The sequence below is a fragment of the Mus caroli genome, chromosome 7, assembly GCF_900094665.2.
Source record: "Mus caroli chromosome 7, CAROLI_EIJ_v1.1, whole genome shotgun sequence".
In the NCBI taxonomy this organism is placed as follows: Eukaryota; Metazoa; Chordata; class Mammalia; order Rodentia; family Muridae; genus Mus; species Mus caroli.
This window is the reverse complement of record NC_034576.1, coordinates 67,915,577-67,932,987: the sequence shown is the minus strand read 5'-3', so window position 1 is coordinate 67,932,987 and position 17,411 is coordinate 67,915,577. Positions and strand designations below refer to the sequence as shown.

General features: G+C 44.8%; 1 protein-coding gene and 1 pseudogene across 1 annotated transcript in view; one reads left to right on the top strand and one right to left on the bottom strand.

Annotated features, from left to right (window-relative positions):
* Positions 1–305: 305 nt before the first annotated feature.
* On the bottom strand, positions 306–414 carry LOC115031628 (annotated as a pseudogene).
* A 10,581-nt stretch (positions 415–10,995) lies between these two features.
* The window catches only part of Fam189a1 (family with sequence similarity 189 member A1), a 401,022-nt gene continuing 394,606 nt past the window's right edge, over positions 10,996–17,411 (top strand). The window contains exon 1 of the mRNA XM_021167781.1: positions 10,996–11,410. Coding sequence (XP_021023440.1) covers positions 11,192–11,410 — 219 coding nt within the window. The 5' untranslated portion in view covers positions 10,996–11,191. The remainder of the gene's footprint in view (positions 11,411–17,411) is intronic.

Below are 17,411 nucleotides of genomic sequence, written 5' to 3'. Positions count from 1 at the left end.
AAACTATCAGCAGCTGGCAAAACCACAACTCTGCTAGAGCAGTAGGCAAATCCTAGCCAGCTACTGTGTCACGTCCCCACACGGGGATTAAAACAGAAGTGCATCCTTATTTCATTGTGGCTTTTTTCCTGTATATAATTATTTATTTTTAAAAATTAAGTCAAATAAATTATTTGCGGGATTTGATTCCTTTGCTGTCCATCCAGGTCACCTTTCTCAAATGTCATCCATCCATCCGACCGACCGACCGACTGACCGACCGACCATTCACCCATCCATAAGAACATCAGATGAGCATTCTAGAACCATATTCCCAACAGGTGGTAGCATATGAAAAACCTCATGGGAATTTCTTTTTATGGTCATGTCCACAGCAAATGAGAAACTGCATTCTAAAAGCCTTGGTAATGACCATTATAAAAATGCCCATTACTTGCCTTTCTTATCTGTCTTTGGTTTAAAGACACAGTCATTGACCACTTCTAAGTTTTTTTTGTTTTTGTTTTTGTTTTGTTTTTTTCTGATTTTTCGAGACAGGGTTTCTCTGTGTAGCCCTGGCTGTCCTGGAACTCACTTTGTAGACCAGGCTTGCCTCGAACTCAGAAATCTGCCTGCCTCTGCCTCCCAAGTGCTGTCCATGTATGCAGACCTGGTGACTCATAGGTGAGCAAGATAGTCTAGCTTCACATAGCCCATCTGGGTATGAGGTGACAGTACTGTAGTTATTAGGGTATCATGTGCAACATTCATTTTCCCCTAGTTTTAGCACTCAAAATCAACCTTTTGTAGAAATTTATAATTCTCTGAAACAAATTCCCTCCCTTAGGTTAAGAACTTAGAAGTTGCCGGGCAGTGGTGGCATATTTCATTGTTTTTTAAAGAGACAAAAATTCCAGAATTCTCACTACACTCTTGTCCTTGAATGTTTATTTCTTTGCTCAGATCTGGGAAGTTTTCTGCTATAGTGTCACTGAATACATATTCTATGCCTTTAGAGTTTATTTCAGATTTGGATTCTTCTATTTGACCTCTTGATATTCTTAGGGTTCTTGAACATTGTGGTCATACTTTTATTTATTTTTTTTCTCTATTGACGTTTGAAATGTAAATTTTTCTCAGTTTTGTCTTCCATCCCTGATATTTTTCTTTTGCTTGTTCAAGTCTAGGTTGATATGTTTTTCATGGTTTTTTTTTCTTCATTGAGTTTTCCTTTCTTAAAATTTCTATTTTTCTAAAATGTATTTCCTTCCTGGGTTGTTTCTGTCCTGCTGTTCCCCTTTTCATCTGTTGTTGATTATTTTATCCATGCTGGCGCCTCTACGTTGGCTTCTTCTCCAGTTTCTACATTTAATTGATGTGTTAGTTTTTATCCTCTCTGAGGCCAACTGATAATTCTTAGGAATCACTTTTGAAGCCTTCATCCAAGATTTGACCTCATTATCCTGAGTTCAGTCGGTAAGGAGTTCTGATTGTTCCGAGGAATCCTGTCAGGTCGCCGCTTCTTGTTTTCTTGTTTTCCTGTTATATGTCTTGGTCTGCCTACCTCTCCTAGTTTGTTTGAGGAACATCTGAGTGAGTAGCATTTTCTTTTTTCTGAAAACTTACTTTATAATACAATATATTCTCATTACAATTTCCCTCTCCCTACTCCTCCCAGTCATTTTTGATTGGTAAGTGGCTATCATTTGGAGACAGCTTCTGGGTTAGGGGTGGGGTCATGTGTCCACTTCTCCTTTCAGCTCTAGGACCCTATGGTGCAGACCCATTCAGGTCCCTCTGCGTGCTTCCTCAGTCTCTGTGACTTCATATTTGTTCCAATCCTGTTGCGTCTGGATGACCTTGTTTTCTTGGTGTCTTCCATGCCCTCCAGGTCTTATACTCTTTCTGTCTCCTCTTCTACAGAGTAAGCCCTGTATGTAAGGAATAGGATTACATACATACAAAAGCCCTGTATGTAAGGAATGGTATTGGTCAGGACCCCCAAGACCAAGTTCTCAGCATAAAGGGGATTTATTTACCCCAGAGGGACAGAGAACATGGAATAAGAGACAAAGACAGGAGATAGAGGATGAAGGAGAAGGGGAAAGGAACAAGGGAGAAGGGGAAGGGATATTTGTCCTGGAGGCAAACAGGACAAGGACTGCCTCTGGATAAAGAGGAGATGGTCATGGCCCATAGGAAAATGGCAGCTTATAAAGGTAAAAGGGGAAACCCTGTATTAGAATGGTGCGTTTAATTTTAATTGGGCATGTTAGCTAGGTAAGCCAAGACTTTAACACTGTCATAGCTGGACCTTGGTGGTCAGCCTCAGGAGGAGGAAGTGGGCAATTAAGGGAATAGGCCTTGGTGGCCAGCTTTAGGAGTGTAATCTAATGGTTCTTAGCAAGGCAGGGGGCATGGGGAGAAGGACAGGGCCTGCCAGAACCAGGTTTGCCATGCTAGAGCTGGTCAGAGTCCTTTCACCGAGGGGGAGGGATTTGATGAAGACATCCCTTTTAGGACTGAATGTCCTAGATCTTTCAGGTGTGCTAGTAAATTACTAGCATGAGATCACCCCAATGTTTTTTTGTAGGAACTTAGTGCTATAACTTGCCTTGTAGAACTTCCTTCATTGTGTCCAACAAGTCTGGGTGTGTTGGATTTTCACTTTTATTCAGTCCTAGAAAGTTAAAAATTTTTTTCCTAATCTTTCTCTTGACCCATTTTTTTTTTTTTAGAGAGTTGTTCAGTTTTCATGAGTTTATAAGCTTTCCGTTCTTTCTCTTGTTGTTAATATCCAGTTTTAATCTGTGGTGGTCAGATAGGATACAGGGAGTTATTTCAATTTTCTTATACCTGTTGAGATTTGCTTTGTGTCCAAATATGTGGTCAATTCTGGAGAAGCTTTCATGGGATTCTGAAAAGAAGGGGTATTCTTTTGTAGTTGGGTAAAAATGTTCTATAGATACCTGTTAAATCCATTTGGTTTATGTCAATTAGCTCCACATTACTGTTTAGTTTTTGCCTGGATAACCTGTCCATTGGTGAGAATGTGGTATTGAAGTTACTGTCAGTATGTGAGGATGAATATGTGACTTAAACTATAGTACTGTTTCTTTTTGTTTCTTCTTGTAGCAGATTCAAAGTTACCTTTTGCTCTCTTCCCACTTAACTTTTTTTTTAGGCGAGAAGCTGGAGCTCAGAGAGGTAAATTTAGGGAAGAGTAATAATAGAAACATCACAGAAAGATGATTGGATCTTAGGGTATGCCATAAGCCAGGTGCTGTTTTAAGGATTCTACACTATCACATCATTTAATTCTCACAGGGACTCAAGAGGTGGGTACCATCAGTGCTTCCAGAAGGATGCGGAATCACGCCAAGGCAATGAAGCAGGGTGGCCCCGACTTCTGCACAAACAAGAAGAACCCCAAAGCTTGGAGGAAGGTCACATAGGGGTCAAAAAAGTCATCCTTAGCAAGAATGACCCACTGATTTCTGGGAGCATGGAAGGGCAAAGACTGTGGGTGTTTTGGAGCCATGCACTGGGTAGACCTCCTGGAGAATGTGGAGGGAAGCTGCTTCCACTAAGCCCCGAGATTAGGTGATTGGAAAGGCCACCCCATTCTCTGACGATTAGGTCTTGGGCTTTCTGTTATCTCACCATTGCTATATGGAAACATAGAGGACAGGACAGTGAATCCTGATAACTGTTTTCTGGGGACTTTCTATTTATCCACAAGCAAAGTGTTTTCCTTATTTTAAAAATTGTTAGTGGAAGAGTTCTGGTTGAAGGTGACTCTCATGCTTCAACTCCAAATGATAAATTTCACTTCATTATTTTCTGTTCAGTTGATGGATGAGAATCACCAAGTCTCATGTGGCTTGCTTCATAATTTTGATAGTTTTCCTAAAGGCAAAACATTTCCTTCATGTATAATTTTGTCAGAATCAGTGTGTATGAATATGAATAGCTTCTTATTCTAATGAAATCATTAGAATACATAGATTTCTAATAACCTGATTTAATAATGCGAGTTGAATTAACTTAACTGGAACTTCCCTCTTAGCCTCATTACCCTCTCCGGATAATCCAGCATCAGTTATTTCTCGGGGGATTTTCAGAAAACTCTAGTCAATAGCAGCTTGGAAGTGATAAGAATTTCCATTTCAACACCGAGCTTAGGGTACGGGGTTAATTTAATAAATAGAGGTGACTAACATAATCTGTGGAGGGCTGGCCATGTACATTAGGATGGCACGCATGACTGGACTAGGCACAAGATTGGTAGAACTATGTGGCTCAGCATTCGGCTCCCAGTGTCTCCTCTCCTATGCGTAGTGAGTTAAAGTCTCATCCTAGAGCCTGTGAAGTAACAATCTCTCAGGGTCTGGCGGGATGACTGATCTCCTTTCAGTTATTTTTTTCCTTTTATCTAAAATAAACTTTTTTTCTCTCATAATGTATCCTGATTGTCCTCCTTCAAGCCCCCCCCCCCAAATCTGGACCCACTTCCTGTCTATCTCTCCTTAGGAAAACAAACAAACATCTCAGGGATGATAATAAAAGAAAGTATAATAAGATAAAACAAAAGCTAGCACATTGGGATGGGGCAAAACAAACATAAGAGCCCAAAAGAAGACACAAGAATCAGAGACCCACTCATTTGCACACCCAGGAATCCCATAAAAACAATACAGCAGAAGCCATAATATATATGCAGAGGATGGGGTGCACGGGATTGGGTGCAAACCCATTCAGGTACTGTGCATGCTGCGTTAGTGTCCCTGAGTTCATATAAGCTTTGTTTATGTTGATTCACAGGGCCTTGTTTTTTTTTTTTTTTTGTTTTTTTTTTAAGTTGTCCCCCACCCCCACCCCCGGCTCTTACACTCTTTCTGACTCCTCTTTCACAGGATTCACTTAGCCCTGAGGGAATGGAATTGATGGAGACATCCCTTTTAGGGTTGAATATTTTAAGGTCTCTCACTCTTTACATGTCTGGCTGGGGCTCTCTGTGTTTGTTCCCATTTGCCGCAGGAGGAAGCATGTCTGATGATGGTTGAGCAAGGCAGTGATCTGTGAGTAGACAGAGTATCATTAGGAGTTATTTTATTGCTACATTTCTTTTTAGAACAGTAGCTGTTGGTTTTCCCCTAGGTCTCTGGTTTATCTAACCTCAGGTTCAAGGTCATCCAAACAGTGTCAGATATGGTGGGTTCCATTGCAAACAGTAGACCTTCAGTCAAATGGTTGGTTACTCCTACAAGGTTTGTGCCAGCATTGCCCTGGCATACCTTGCAGGTAGGCTACACTGTAGATCAGAGGATTTGTGGCTAGGTTAGTGTTTATGTTTCTCTTCTTGTAGCCTACAGAGCACACTCCTGTACGAAAGACTGGGATGTGGGTAGGTGGTGGAGGCTCTATGTAGGCACCAACTCAACTTCTTCATGTTCAATGAGTTGTGAGGTGCTGACTCCAGCAATGGGGCCTTGCCATCAGTGTGTGGAGAGCAACCTACAGTCTTGACAACAAGACTGGGTTGTTTAGGGATTCCTGTGGGACTCCTTTGGACAAAAACTCAATTAGACATAATCCAATCCTGGAACTGGAGGCTTCCTTTGGTGACAAGAGATGGCTCTGTTTCCCCCATTATTTGGCAATTTTATTTAGATTGCCTTTCTATGTTTGTATATTTCCAGGAGCCTCTACTGTATTACATTTCAGTACTACCCCTCAGATGGCCCTCAAGTTTAGCTGTCTCTCTCTTTATTCTGTCCTTTTCTCCCCTCCCCCTCCTCACTTGATTCTCTCCTTCCATCCCCCTCATTCATCCATCATTATCTATTCTGACTCCCTTTCCGAACAAGATTTGTCTCCTCTAGTCAATTATTCTATACCTAACCCCTGTGGTTCTACACATTGTAGCTTGGTTGTCATTGACTTGGCTGCCTTTCAGTTATTTTGGTGGCAAAAGGATAGGCCTTTTTCTTTTCTTTTCTTTTCTTTTTAAGACAAAACCAGAAACAAGCCACATTCATACTGACTCTCTTCTCCATCAGTGCCTTGGGAGTCTCATGCTTCCAACTCCCTGACAGTGATTGTCTGAGCCAACATGCTCTAGAGTTGGTGGTGACAAGCAGGGGATGCTGGTGGTCCAGTTCAGCCCCTGTAGGCACATACCTGGGGGGGGGCGAGGAGAGGGCTACCATGCCGTTTTTCAGATGCACTATTTAAAATATCCAAAGCAATGAGCTTCAATTTTTTCACTTCCTACCCAACAATTATTTCCTGTTTTTGTTGTTGTTGTTGATGTTGTTTTGTTTTTTAAATTACAGCCATTCTGGTGCATAGGAAATGGCATTTCAGCGTGTCTTTTTCTTACTGTGGTAAAGTACATTTAACACAAAGCTTACCATTTTAGTCATTTATAAGTGAGCAATTTCTGTGGCGTAGGGTATAATAAAGTATTGTATGACCATCAGATATGGTGTAAGTTTTTAGTTTACCCAAGTTAAATCTCTGTACCCATTCAACACCAGCGTTCTATTGCCCCCCCCCCCCCCCCCCCCCCGCCCAGGGAGCAGAACAGCAATTCTTCTATGTGTCTGGCTATTCTGGACTCTTCTTATAAACAAAACAATTGTTTGTTCTTTTGTGGCTGGCTTGTTTCACTTAACATAATGTGATGAAGGCTTGCCCATAATGCAATGTGCATGAGACCTTCCCACCTTTCAATGTGGAATGTTGTTCTTCTGTCTGTATATATCACATTTTGTTGACTCATTTATCGTGTGTGTGTGTGTGTGTGTGTGTGTGTGTGTACTCATGCATATGCCATGGCATATATGTGACGATCAGAGTGCAACCTTGGGTGACAGTTCTCACCTTTAACCTTGTTTGGAATGGGGTCTCTTTTATTACCTTGCTTCTAGCAATTCTCCTGTCTCAGCCCCTCATCTTCACATAGGTGTGTGTTGACGTATGTACAGACACGTGTACACTGTTCTGGTTTTTTAATTTTTTTTTTTTGTATACAAACTCAGGTCATCAAGCTTGCATGGCAAGGGTTTCCCTCACCAATCCACCTCCCAGACTCCACTAATTTGTTACCGGATAGCTGAACAACATTGCTGTGAACCTGAATGTACAAACATCTCTTTGAGTCTCTGCTTTCAATTTCTTTTGGCTAGGTACCCAGAGGTGTTTAGGAATCCCTTGATAAATCACTGGGGAATCCTTAGAGTCATTTTCTACAATGGCTCTATTACATTGTAGCAACGTACAGCTGGTCTTATTTCTTCACATCCTTGCCAGTACATGTTATTTTCTGGGCTTAATTTTCTTAATAATGTTCTTTGATTCATAAAAGGTTTTAGTTCCTTGAGTATGATCTACCTGATTTTTTATTCATTGCTCATGTTTTTATTGTCATGATTTACCAGTCAACTGTTACTATAGTAAAAAACCTGATACAATTAGCTTATAAAGAAAATGAGATTACCTTGACCTACTGTTTTGGAGATTTTGATGCACAATAGAGTGGACTCGTTGGTCCGAGTCTCTGATACATCTATTGGATGGCACCCGATGACAAAGGCAGGGATTTGGTAAAGCAAACCACATCTCCAGAAAAGAAAAGAGAAAAATGGAGGTCCCAGACTCCACAAACTTGTTTGAGTGTTGTCTTAGGTTTGTTGTTGTTCGTTGTTGTTGTAATAAGAGCCCTGACAAGGGGAACTTGAGTATAGAGGGATTATTTTGACTCATTGCTTTAGGTTGCAGTCCACCATGATGGGACATCACAGCTGCTGGAGTTTAAAGCATCTGGTCAGATCACAGTCAGCAAACAGAAAACACAAGATTCTTGTGCTGAGGTCACTTTCTCTTGTTTGTACAGTTTAGAATCCCAGCCAGGGGGATGGTGTTACCCACAGTGGGCAGGTCTTCCCGTCTCAGTTAACCTAATGAAGACAATCCCCCACAGGCATGCCCAGGCTGCACCCTCAGGTTATTCTAGAGCTCATCAAGCAGAGGCTTGATATTAACCATCACAGCTCCACACCCTGACAATCTGATACCCAGAGATGCCATTTTAAACCATATATCCCCTGTCCTCGGAATCCCATGCTTATCACATAATGCAAATCCAACTTTAAAATTGCTAACAGTCTTCAGGAATTCCAACTTTTTAAACCCCAAAGTCCACACCTCATCTGAGTTTCAAGGTGATAGCCTAACTGTGAACTGCTATAAAATAAAATAAAAAAAAATAACACATTCCCGACGTGCAATTAGCACAGATATACATTCTCATTCAGCATGGAAGAACAGGAGTATAACAGAGGAATGCTTGGACCGAAGGAAGATCAAAATCCAGCAGGGAAAACAACAAATCCTCTAACTCCATGTTTGGCTTTTGATGAAATTGGCTGGGCTCCAAAGGACTAAGTTAGCCCCACTTCCCCAACCTTTTTATGTGCACCACACATAGCCTCTCTTAGGCTGGCTCTACTCCAACTCTATGACTATAGCTTTCATCATTGGATGTTCTTTGGCATCTGCAATATCCTGGGGTTCCAATTACAACTTTGACTTAACTTGACATCACCCAGAAGGTCTCATAGGGTCTTCTTGCAAGGACCCCAATCCTGTCCCCAGCTGATCACCGAAGCAGTAGAATGGGACTCCATAATCCTCCAATCTTCCACACCTCCCAAAGCAGTTCTATGTGAATGATGGTGCAAAGCTCTGTTGCCAGATTGAGACTCAAGTTGGTATCCTGAGACCACAGGTGCTTTAGATCACAGCTAAGCCATGGGAAATGTGTCCCCAGACACATCTTTGAGCAGTGAACCCTTTAGCAAAGCTTCTCTTCTTTAAATGAATTTGAATCTTCACAAAGTAGAGTTTTAGATGTATGGGGTCTTCCCTTACCACCTTAAGGATATCTCTCCAAGTATCCTAGTTCAGTGCAGGAGGATTCTCTTCAGTCATTGTCTCTTTCGTAATTACAGTAGCTTTCTTACAACTGGTCTGAATGCTTTACTGTCTTAAACTTTCGTCTTCCAAACAAACTAGTTCCATATTTTTCAGCTCAACGTTATTCAAGGTCTTAAGACATGGCAGATTGCAGCCAGTTTCTTTGACAGAATGTATCATGGAACCTAGTTCCAAATAGAATTCTTGTTCACCTCTGAAACCACTCCCACCCTTCCCTGTCACCCCCTCTTGCCATGCTGATAGCAATGTCTTCTGGATTACAGTGTGGTCAGAAAGCTCCTTTCCAGTCGCCGGGGCGGCAGGTGTAGCAGTATTTTCTATCCCACTGAACCCAGATGCAACTGACTTTGGAGCAATTATCTGTGTGCTGACAAAGTCCCCCGGAGACCAAAAAGCTTCTCCCCCCGGGGGGGGGGGNGCCTGCCTGCTTTTGCTTGTCTCAGACCTTCTCCCTGGCAAAGAGTGGACTTTTAAACATAATTTTGACTAGTATACAATGTGGGATAAGCTAAGTAATTTGCTCATTTGTAATGCCGATTATCTCTCTTTTGATGTCTTAGAGGCAAAGCTTCTGTCTGGTTTTTGTTTGCTGAGGTACTTACCTCTAAGAGCCTTAAATGGATGGCTTCTGCTTAGACCCCCTAGTCTGAGCCGGTTTTCAGAAGAATGCCTGAATGGGCGAGGGAGGTGAGGGCAGTCGAGTATCACGCTTTGATATTGTTTCAAGCACTGACAAAAATGCTTCCTGAGAACTTCTAGATAGAAAATACCTCCAGGAAATTGGAATTTGTACTAGGGCGCTCTAAACACCTGGCCAGAGGCTTATTTCATTTTATAAAGAACTGGGAAAGACGACAGCAGTTGGCCACAGGCCAATATTTGGAGGTCATCCACTTTATCCTGGGATTCCCACCCTCTCTCTCTTCATCCCTTGGCCATCCAGTTAAATTGGAAAATAAATCCCATCCCTGGTAAGGTGTTGGCTGATAAAGGCTGAGCTATTGCCCCTTCAAGGGGAATTTGCATTTTAATAGGGGCTCGTCAAGCCCCAAAGGAATCAATATCTCTAACGCTGAAATTTCAAGCACCAGCAATTGAGATATTTTCGGGAGGACACTGTTCGGTATTTCCAGTCCAATGGGGCGGGGGTTGAGGGGGAGGAGGCAGACAGGGATGGACGACTAGGTAAGTCCTGCCAAGAGGTCATGGAAGAATGACCTTTGAATTTCATCTTTTTCAACTTTCCTTTTGGGCCAGTCCTTCATACTTCCGACGCTGCAGACTCCATTCAACACTAATAGGCTTAAAGTTGTCCCATCAACAGGACCACAAAAGGCATTGGGACAACCGAATTTCCAGGTTTCCTTGCAATTCCAAGGAAGCTAATCATTATTAAAATCTGTGGGCAAGAGGGAGTATAGGCTGTTTAATAGGTTAATACAACGTCCATTTACATTCGCTCTTGCATACTGTTTTAAAGGCTAAACTTGGGACTTGTTTTATAAAACGCCCCGCAAAGGAGAGGTGGATAGAAGGCAACTGCGTGCCCTAGGGGTGTCCTAGGTGGCTTCTAGGGTGATTTTGGAACTGCACGAAGGCGGCTAGGCTTATTAACTGGAGGTCACCATGCCTGGGGCTCAGCTCAGGAAATCCACATCCGAGCCCTCTCAGAGCCTCAGGTCCCACAGCCCGGCTCCCACGCCTTGGCCAAAGGGTCCTCTCGGAGTCCTCTGTCCTTGCCGGTGTCCAGGCTCCGTCCATCCTCTCCCCAGTATCCGCCTCGGCCCTGGAGGAGGCACCAAAGCGGAGGACACACCTGCGACCTCTCCTGCTCCCCGCCTTGTCCCCACTTCGGCTCCGGTTCCCTCCCGGGTCCCCGCGTACAGCGGCTAGGCTCGCTCCCGAAGCCCGCGGCGGCTCGCGCCCGGCACGGCGGCTCGCGCCCGCGCTCGGCCAGGGGAGCGCGCGGACGGGCGGGCGAGCGGGAGAGGGCGCAGCGCGGCCGGCGGGCCCTGCGCAGCGGCGGTGGCATGGGCGCGGGCACCGGTGCGGGCTGCGGGCGCCCGGCTCTCCGCCCGGCCCGAGCCGCTCGCGTCGGCCGCGCGCCGCAGCCTCTGCTGCCCGCGGGGAGGCGGTCCCCGCAGCCGGCGCAACTTGCCCCGGCGCCTCGGTGAGAGGAGCGCAGCGCGGAGAGAGCTTGCGGGACGAGATGCCTCCGGCCGGCGGCCCCCGCACACCGCGCCCGCACGCGCTGCCCCGCAGCCTGTCCCGCCTGCGCGAGTGCCCGGGCCGTTCCCGCATCGTGCTGGCTCTCGGGGCCACGCAGATGGCGCTCGGATGCCTCATCGTGGCCGTGAGCTTCGCGGCGCTGGCTCTCACCACCTCCGCCCGCGTGCGCCACTCCTGCCCTTTCTGGGCCGGCTTCTCGGTGAGTGTCTGCGGCGGCGGCGCGGGCTGGGACCCGGAGCTGCAGTGGCGGGGACGCGGCCGGCGCCGAGTGGGGGAGCGGACGCCCGGGTCTGGCAGCTGCGGCTCGGCGAGCAGTTTCCAAGTCCGGGCAGGGGAACTCCGGGGACCGCCGCGCGTCGCGCTGCCGCTCCAAAGCTCTGCGCCCGGAGTTACTTTTCTGAGGGGAAAACAGCCAGGCGCCCTCCCTTCGCCACCTGGTGGGTAGCAGTCGGTGGCTGGTGCCTGCCTGGGACAACTGCCCGGATTCCCACTCGCTGCCGATGACCGACCCGGGCAGCGGGCGACCGTGACCGAGGCGGCACGGGGGCGCCCGAGCCCGGTGCAGTACCCGCTGTGCACGGCTCCCTTCGATGCGGTTCTCGCCGGGGGCGCGCAGGGCTGCGAGTCAGTCTGGAGAGGACCGACTGGTCCCTGCTCTGGCACCTCCCGGGCGCGGGGACATCTTGTTTCCCCTTAAGCCCAGGACGGTCTGGCTGGACCTTCTGGAGATCCGGAGTCGGGAGTGTGCTATTTAAACTCCAGATTGATTTTCGGGTTCTTGACCCTCAAATGTTTCCTCCAGCAAACATTTATTAAAGAAGCCATTGGTTCGAGATGATTTTCTTTTCTTTCTTTCTTTTCTTTTTCTTTCTTTCTTTCTTTCTTTTTTTTTTTTGGTATTTTGTATCGTTTTGGTGAAAGTTGCTTATATTCTATATTAATAAAGCATGGACATATGGGAATAGGGATAAATGCGGCACGGGTATTTATAACGATGGGCACTTGTTTCGAGAACTCTTGACATCTGTAACTACATTTGGTCAATGGTGCACAAATACATTACAGTGAACCTTCTGCGTTTAAATTCCGCGTACAAAGACCCAAAACAAGCCTTGGTAATCAATGTTCGTCGTTTGTTCTTAACTTTTGTAATTAAAAAAATAGTTCAGTCCTGCATGGCTTTTATTTATTTATTTAGTTTGGAATGGCCTTTGTTCTGGCAAGTTCCTTGTCTGGTTTAAAATGAGATCTTAGCAAAACTATCCTGGAATCAAGGATCGATACAGGTGTGGCTGTTCATCCTAATGGGGTATTAATTTTCAAAGCTTATTTCAGACAGGGGTGGGGACTCATCTGGGAGAGCAGAATAGGAAGGCAGAACGTGTGGTCACAGCTCCCAGTGTTCAGATCGATGAGAGGAGGTGGGAGGCAGCCTCCAGGGAGCCGTGGTCCAAACCCGCCCCTATATATAGTCTCCACACATCTGTTGCTCGGTTTTTAGCATTACTTAATATGCGTTGTTTTCATGTCTGTCTAGTGGGTACTGAGTTTCAGCCTGCTGGAACCAGCCTACAGGTGGCAGACTGGTGAATTAGCTAGGATTCCTGGCTCTTTCCGGAGCCTCCCCCACCTCCTCTGAGCCTTAGCTGGATTCCCTAGGGTGTTCTAAGAGAACTGATTTTACACACACACACACACACACACACACACAGAGAGATATTATATATGGAGATATATTACATCTTTTCTTCATATATATATATATATATATATATATATATATCCTCAAAAGTAAAACATTAATTAGAGACAGTAGAAAAACTCATACAAAATACACATCCCCTACATTTTGTTTCAGGAGTTAAGTTACATATGAAAAACAGTAATTCGGCTTGTATGTCAAATGCTGTTGTCGTCAACAGCTATAGGTGATTAGTTCTAGTTTCCCACAGTTCTGAGTCCTGTCCTGGCGTTAGGCTGTGGGCTTCCATTTCTCTGAGCTCTGGAGAATAGCATGAACCCAGCATAAAATGCTTACACATTTTCCCTCCTTCCCTCTGTTCCTCCCTCTGTCTTCCCACAGGCTTCTTTTTACCCTTCAGACTTGAATCAGCTACAAGTGTTTTGAAAATTATTTTTTTTCTATGCTGGGGATGGAGCCTCTCCACACATACTAGGCATGTGCTAGACTGAGTTACGTCTCCAGCCTTTAAATCCGTTCAATACAGCGTATAGCAATGTTCACACATTGTCTCTGCCCCGCAGAAAGAATGCTTAGTTCCAGTTGGGACAGGTTCGCATGTTGATGTGATCGTGAGTGAGTAACATGGGCTCTTTGCCTTCCGTGTACAGCCTGCCCTCAGGACCAGCGGCTTCTGTAGCCAAGGATCCAATCAACCAGACACTGAAAATATCCAGAAAGCCCTGTATCTGTACAGACACATGCACAACATTTTCTTGGTCAGTTCATACCTAAACGACAGAATATAGCAACCATTTGCATGGCATTTATATTGCATTAGTTATTCTAGGCTGCCTAGAGATGATTTTTCAGGCACACAAGAAACCGTGTGTGGGTTATATGCAAATTGTAAGACATAGAAGGGATTTGAACCTCTGCTGTTGGGGGATCTTGAGATCAGTCTCCCAGTGTAATGGGTATATTTGCTCTAACTACCTTGAAAGGTCTTTAAGATAGGTGACCAAGATGGTAGGCTTTTATGGAAACTCACACTGGGCTTAGTGCTGGACTCTGCTATATGAACCCTCTGAAAGGATACTGGGTACTTAACTGCTGCCTCAAATTTCTTGATCATTTGTGGTTTAGACCTGGTGAAGAATTGTTAGATCAACAGTTCTTGTATTTAGGAAAAAGTAATATGAAGAAAAACAATTCTTTTCTTTATTGAGCACTTACTATGTACTGGACCTGACAGTCCCTTCTAATGGACAATAGCCCATTCACTGGCAGCCTAGTGGACTGTACCTCCCGGTACTCAGGGCCTTGGCCAATTGATTCCCTCCCTTTGAGTTTCCATCAGGCATCTCACTTGTCTTAGCCAGGGGGATGCAGCACCAGCCTCTTTCAGGGACTGCTCCTCAAGCAGTCCTAGCAACTTGTGGTGAGTGATCTGAGAAGAATAAAGATGAAATCAGTAACTGCCCCAAGGTCACTGAGCCAGGATGTGGCTTTGAATTTAGCTGCTCTCACTTTAGAAACACCAGGTGCCTAACTGAAGATGACACTTAACTGTCCATGTGGCAGAGGGTGGACGAAAGCCTGCTGGTGAAGAAATTGCCTTGGCAAGGCAGCCACACCCTCTGTTCCTTAGGAAAACCCTAACCATGCCTGAAAGGTAAAGGGTCAAGAAATTTGAAGACACATTACGCTGGGGACATTAAGAAAACTTAAAAAGTTCTGTGTGTATGTGTGTGTGTGTGTGTCTGTCTGTCTGTCTCTCTGTGTGTATATGTGTATTTGTGTAAGATGTTTATATATGTGGGTATTCATGTATATGTATGTATATGTATGTTTGTATGTGTGTGTATGAATGCCTGTGCATATGTGTGTGTCTATGTGCATGTGTATATGTGTGTGAGATGTGTGTATGTGTGTGCTGTATGTGCTTGTTTGTGTCTGTGTGACTATATGTGTAGGTGTATTTATACGTGTCTGTCTCTGTGTTTATGTGTAAGAATGTGTGAATATATGTGTATGTGTGTGTGTATATATATATATATGTGTGTGTTTGTGTATGTATATCTATGTGTATGTACATGTTTGTGTCTATGTGTATATGTGTGAATGTGTGTATATATGTGTGTCTGTGTGTATATATATACATATATGCATGTGTCTGTGTGTATATATGTGTATATTTTTATATCCATCTGTATATGTGTATGTGTTTGTATGTGTGTGAATGTGTGAATATGTATGTGTATGTGTCTCTGTGTATAGGTGTGTATATGTATATATGTGTGTCTGTGTATACTCACAGAATTGCCACGTGGAGGTTTCAGTCCCTGGCCTCAGGCAGGCCTGTGGCAGGGCAGCACATTGTGGTAGGAGTGTATACGCTGCTTACTTTGAACCAGATAGCCAAAAGGAGAAAGGAAGAGGAAGAGGCTGAGCCCCACCGTTCCCTTGTAGGTCACTCAAGACTTCCCCTTAGGCTCCACGTCCTTTGAGAAATGCCATGTGGAACTAAGTCTTTACCACATGGGCCTTTAGGGGACATTCTAGCTCTAAACTGTAGGAGGGGAGCTTGGCAAAGCTGGAGGCTGGTGAGGTGAAGAAGCTGTGGCCAGAGGTCAGTGATGGACAAAATCCACATGGCGCTTTGATTCTGAGGAGCACTTTGTAGAGTTTCCTTCCTAGGCTCTACCGTCTGGCATGTTAGGAGATGGGTCGCCTCCTATGTATGACCCTCTGGCACATTTCTGTAGTGATTGACTATACAAGAGCACCAAGCTGGGTGGGGTCTTGACAAGTTGCCTTTGAGCTGAGGCGACTCATTCTTTTTCTTTCTAATCTTTCCAGTGCCAGGACACTGAAATCACCTGCACAGCCGCTGCTGGCAAAGCAGCTCAGTCTTTGTGTTCCCTTTAAGAGCGATGCTGCTAGAATTCTAAAAATATTCCTAAAGCAGTATGTAATTGTTGCCATAACTAAAACCCAGGAAATGTACAAACATGCATTCTCTTCTCCATCAGTGCTCTCTCGATCGGTAGCTGACATCACCAGTGGTGTTTAGTATCCCTCTACAAACTTCACAGTCACAAGTATATCAGACTGCTTACACGCGGAATGCTTCCTTTTCTTTCTAGAATAGAAAAATGGGAGTCCACCACCCACATTTTACTCTGTCGCTCCCTTAGAAATGTGATGTGTCCCTTGCCCATAACTGGTGACAAATTTGAACCCATTCTTTGAGTGGGTGTGTAATAATAGTGCAAACTGCAGATTATTGTGTTGTATCCCATTTCTCTGCTGCTGGGAACTTTCTGGTGACGCTTTCTGGTGTCTGATGCTGCTTACCCTAGATGCCAGTGCCTGCTTCTGAGCGTGAGCTCTAGAGTGGACTTGTTAGTCGTCAAAGGCTGTTCTGATTGGGATTTGGTGAGGTGTTGTTAGATTCGTTGAGGGAAAATCATTCTCACCCCCCAGGAGCCTTGCACAAGGATTTGACTTTCCCCACTCTTGAGACATAGGCCATTAGCAGCCTTGAGTGCTTTTATTAATCTGATGGAGGAAGATTGACATCTGTTTTCATCTGATGTGAATTTTCCTGGCCACTTTATTAAGTGTTGCACATACCTCCTCATTGGGCTCAGTTCTTGCTGTCTTCTGCAATATTTAAGACACCCACAGTCATACGTTCTTTTCCATTTCAGAGTTTCTCTGTCGTTTACCCTTAGTGATCATTACAAAGGCCACCCAGATAGCCCCAAGAGTTCCCTTCTGATACTTTTTTATATCAACATATTTACTAATCCGGATTTTCTCTTTTATTTTATTTGTATACACACACACACACACACACACACACACACACACACACACACACACACACACACTCACAAGAAGGCCAGAGGACAACCTTGGCCGCCATTCCTCCTTAGGCGATATCTACTTTGTGTTTTGAGGCAGAGTCTCTCACCGGAACGCTCTGATTAGGTTCTGGGTTTGTCTGTCTCTGCCTCCTCAGTGTTGGGACTGAGAGCCTGCACCGCCATGCCTGACTGTGTGCCTGGGTACTGGGGATAAACTCAGATCCTCAAGCCTGTTCCATGAGTGTTTTACCACCTGAGCTATGCCCACAGACACAGAATTTAATTTTTATATCCTTGTCTTTACTCACCCAGCATTTTTTTAAACACACTGTATTGAGAAAGCTAACTTTGTTTGCCTTCAAAGTTCCTATGTAAGCAAGTCCTATTTTGGATTCTATTCAGTTTTGTTCTCTTGTCTATTTTATGGTCAAATATTCCCCTCCCCTCTGGCCCACTTTCCTCTTTCTCCATTCTCTCCCTTCCTCCTTCAGGTGTTGGGGATTGGATCCCCCACCTTGTATATACACACCAGGCAGGCAGTGTGCCACTGGACCACAGCCACCTTGTATATACACACCAGGCAGGCAGAGTGCCACCGGACCACAGCCACCTTGTATATACACACCAGGCAGGCAGTGTGCCAC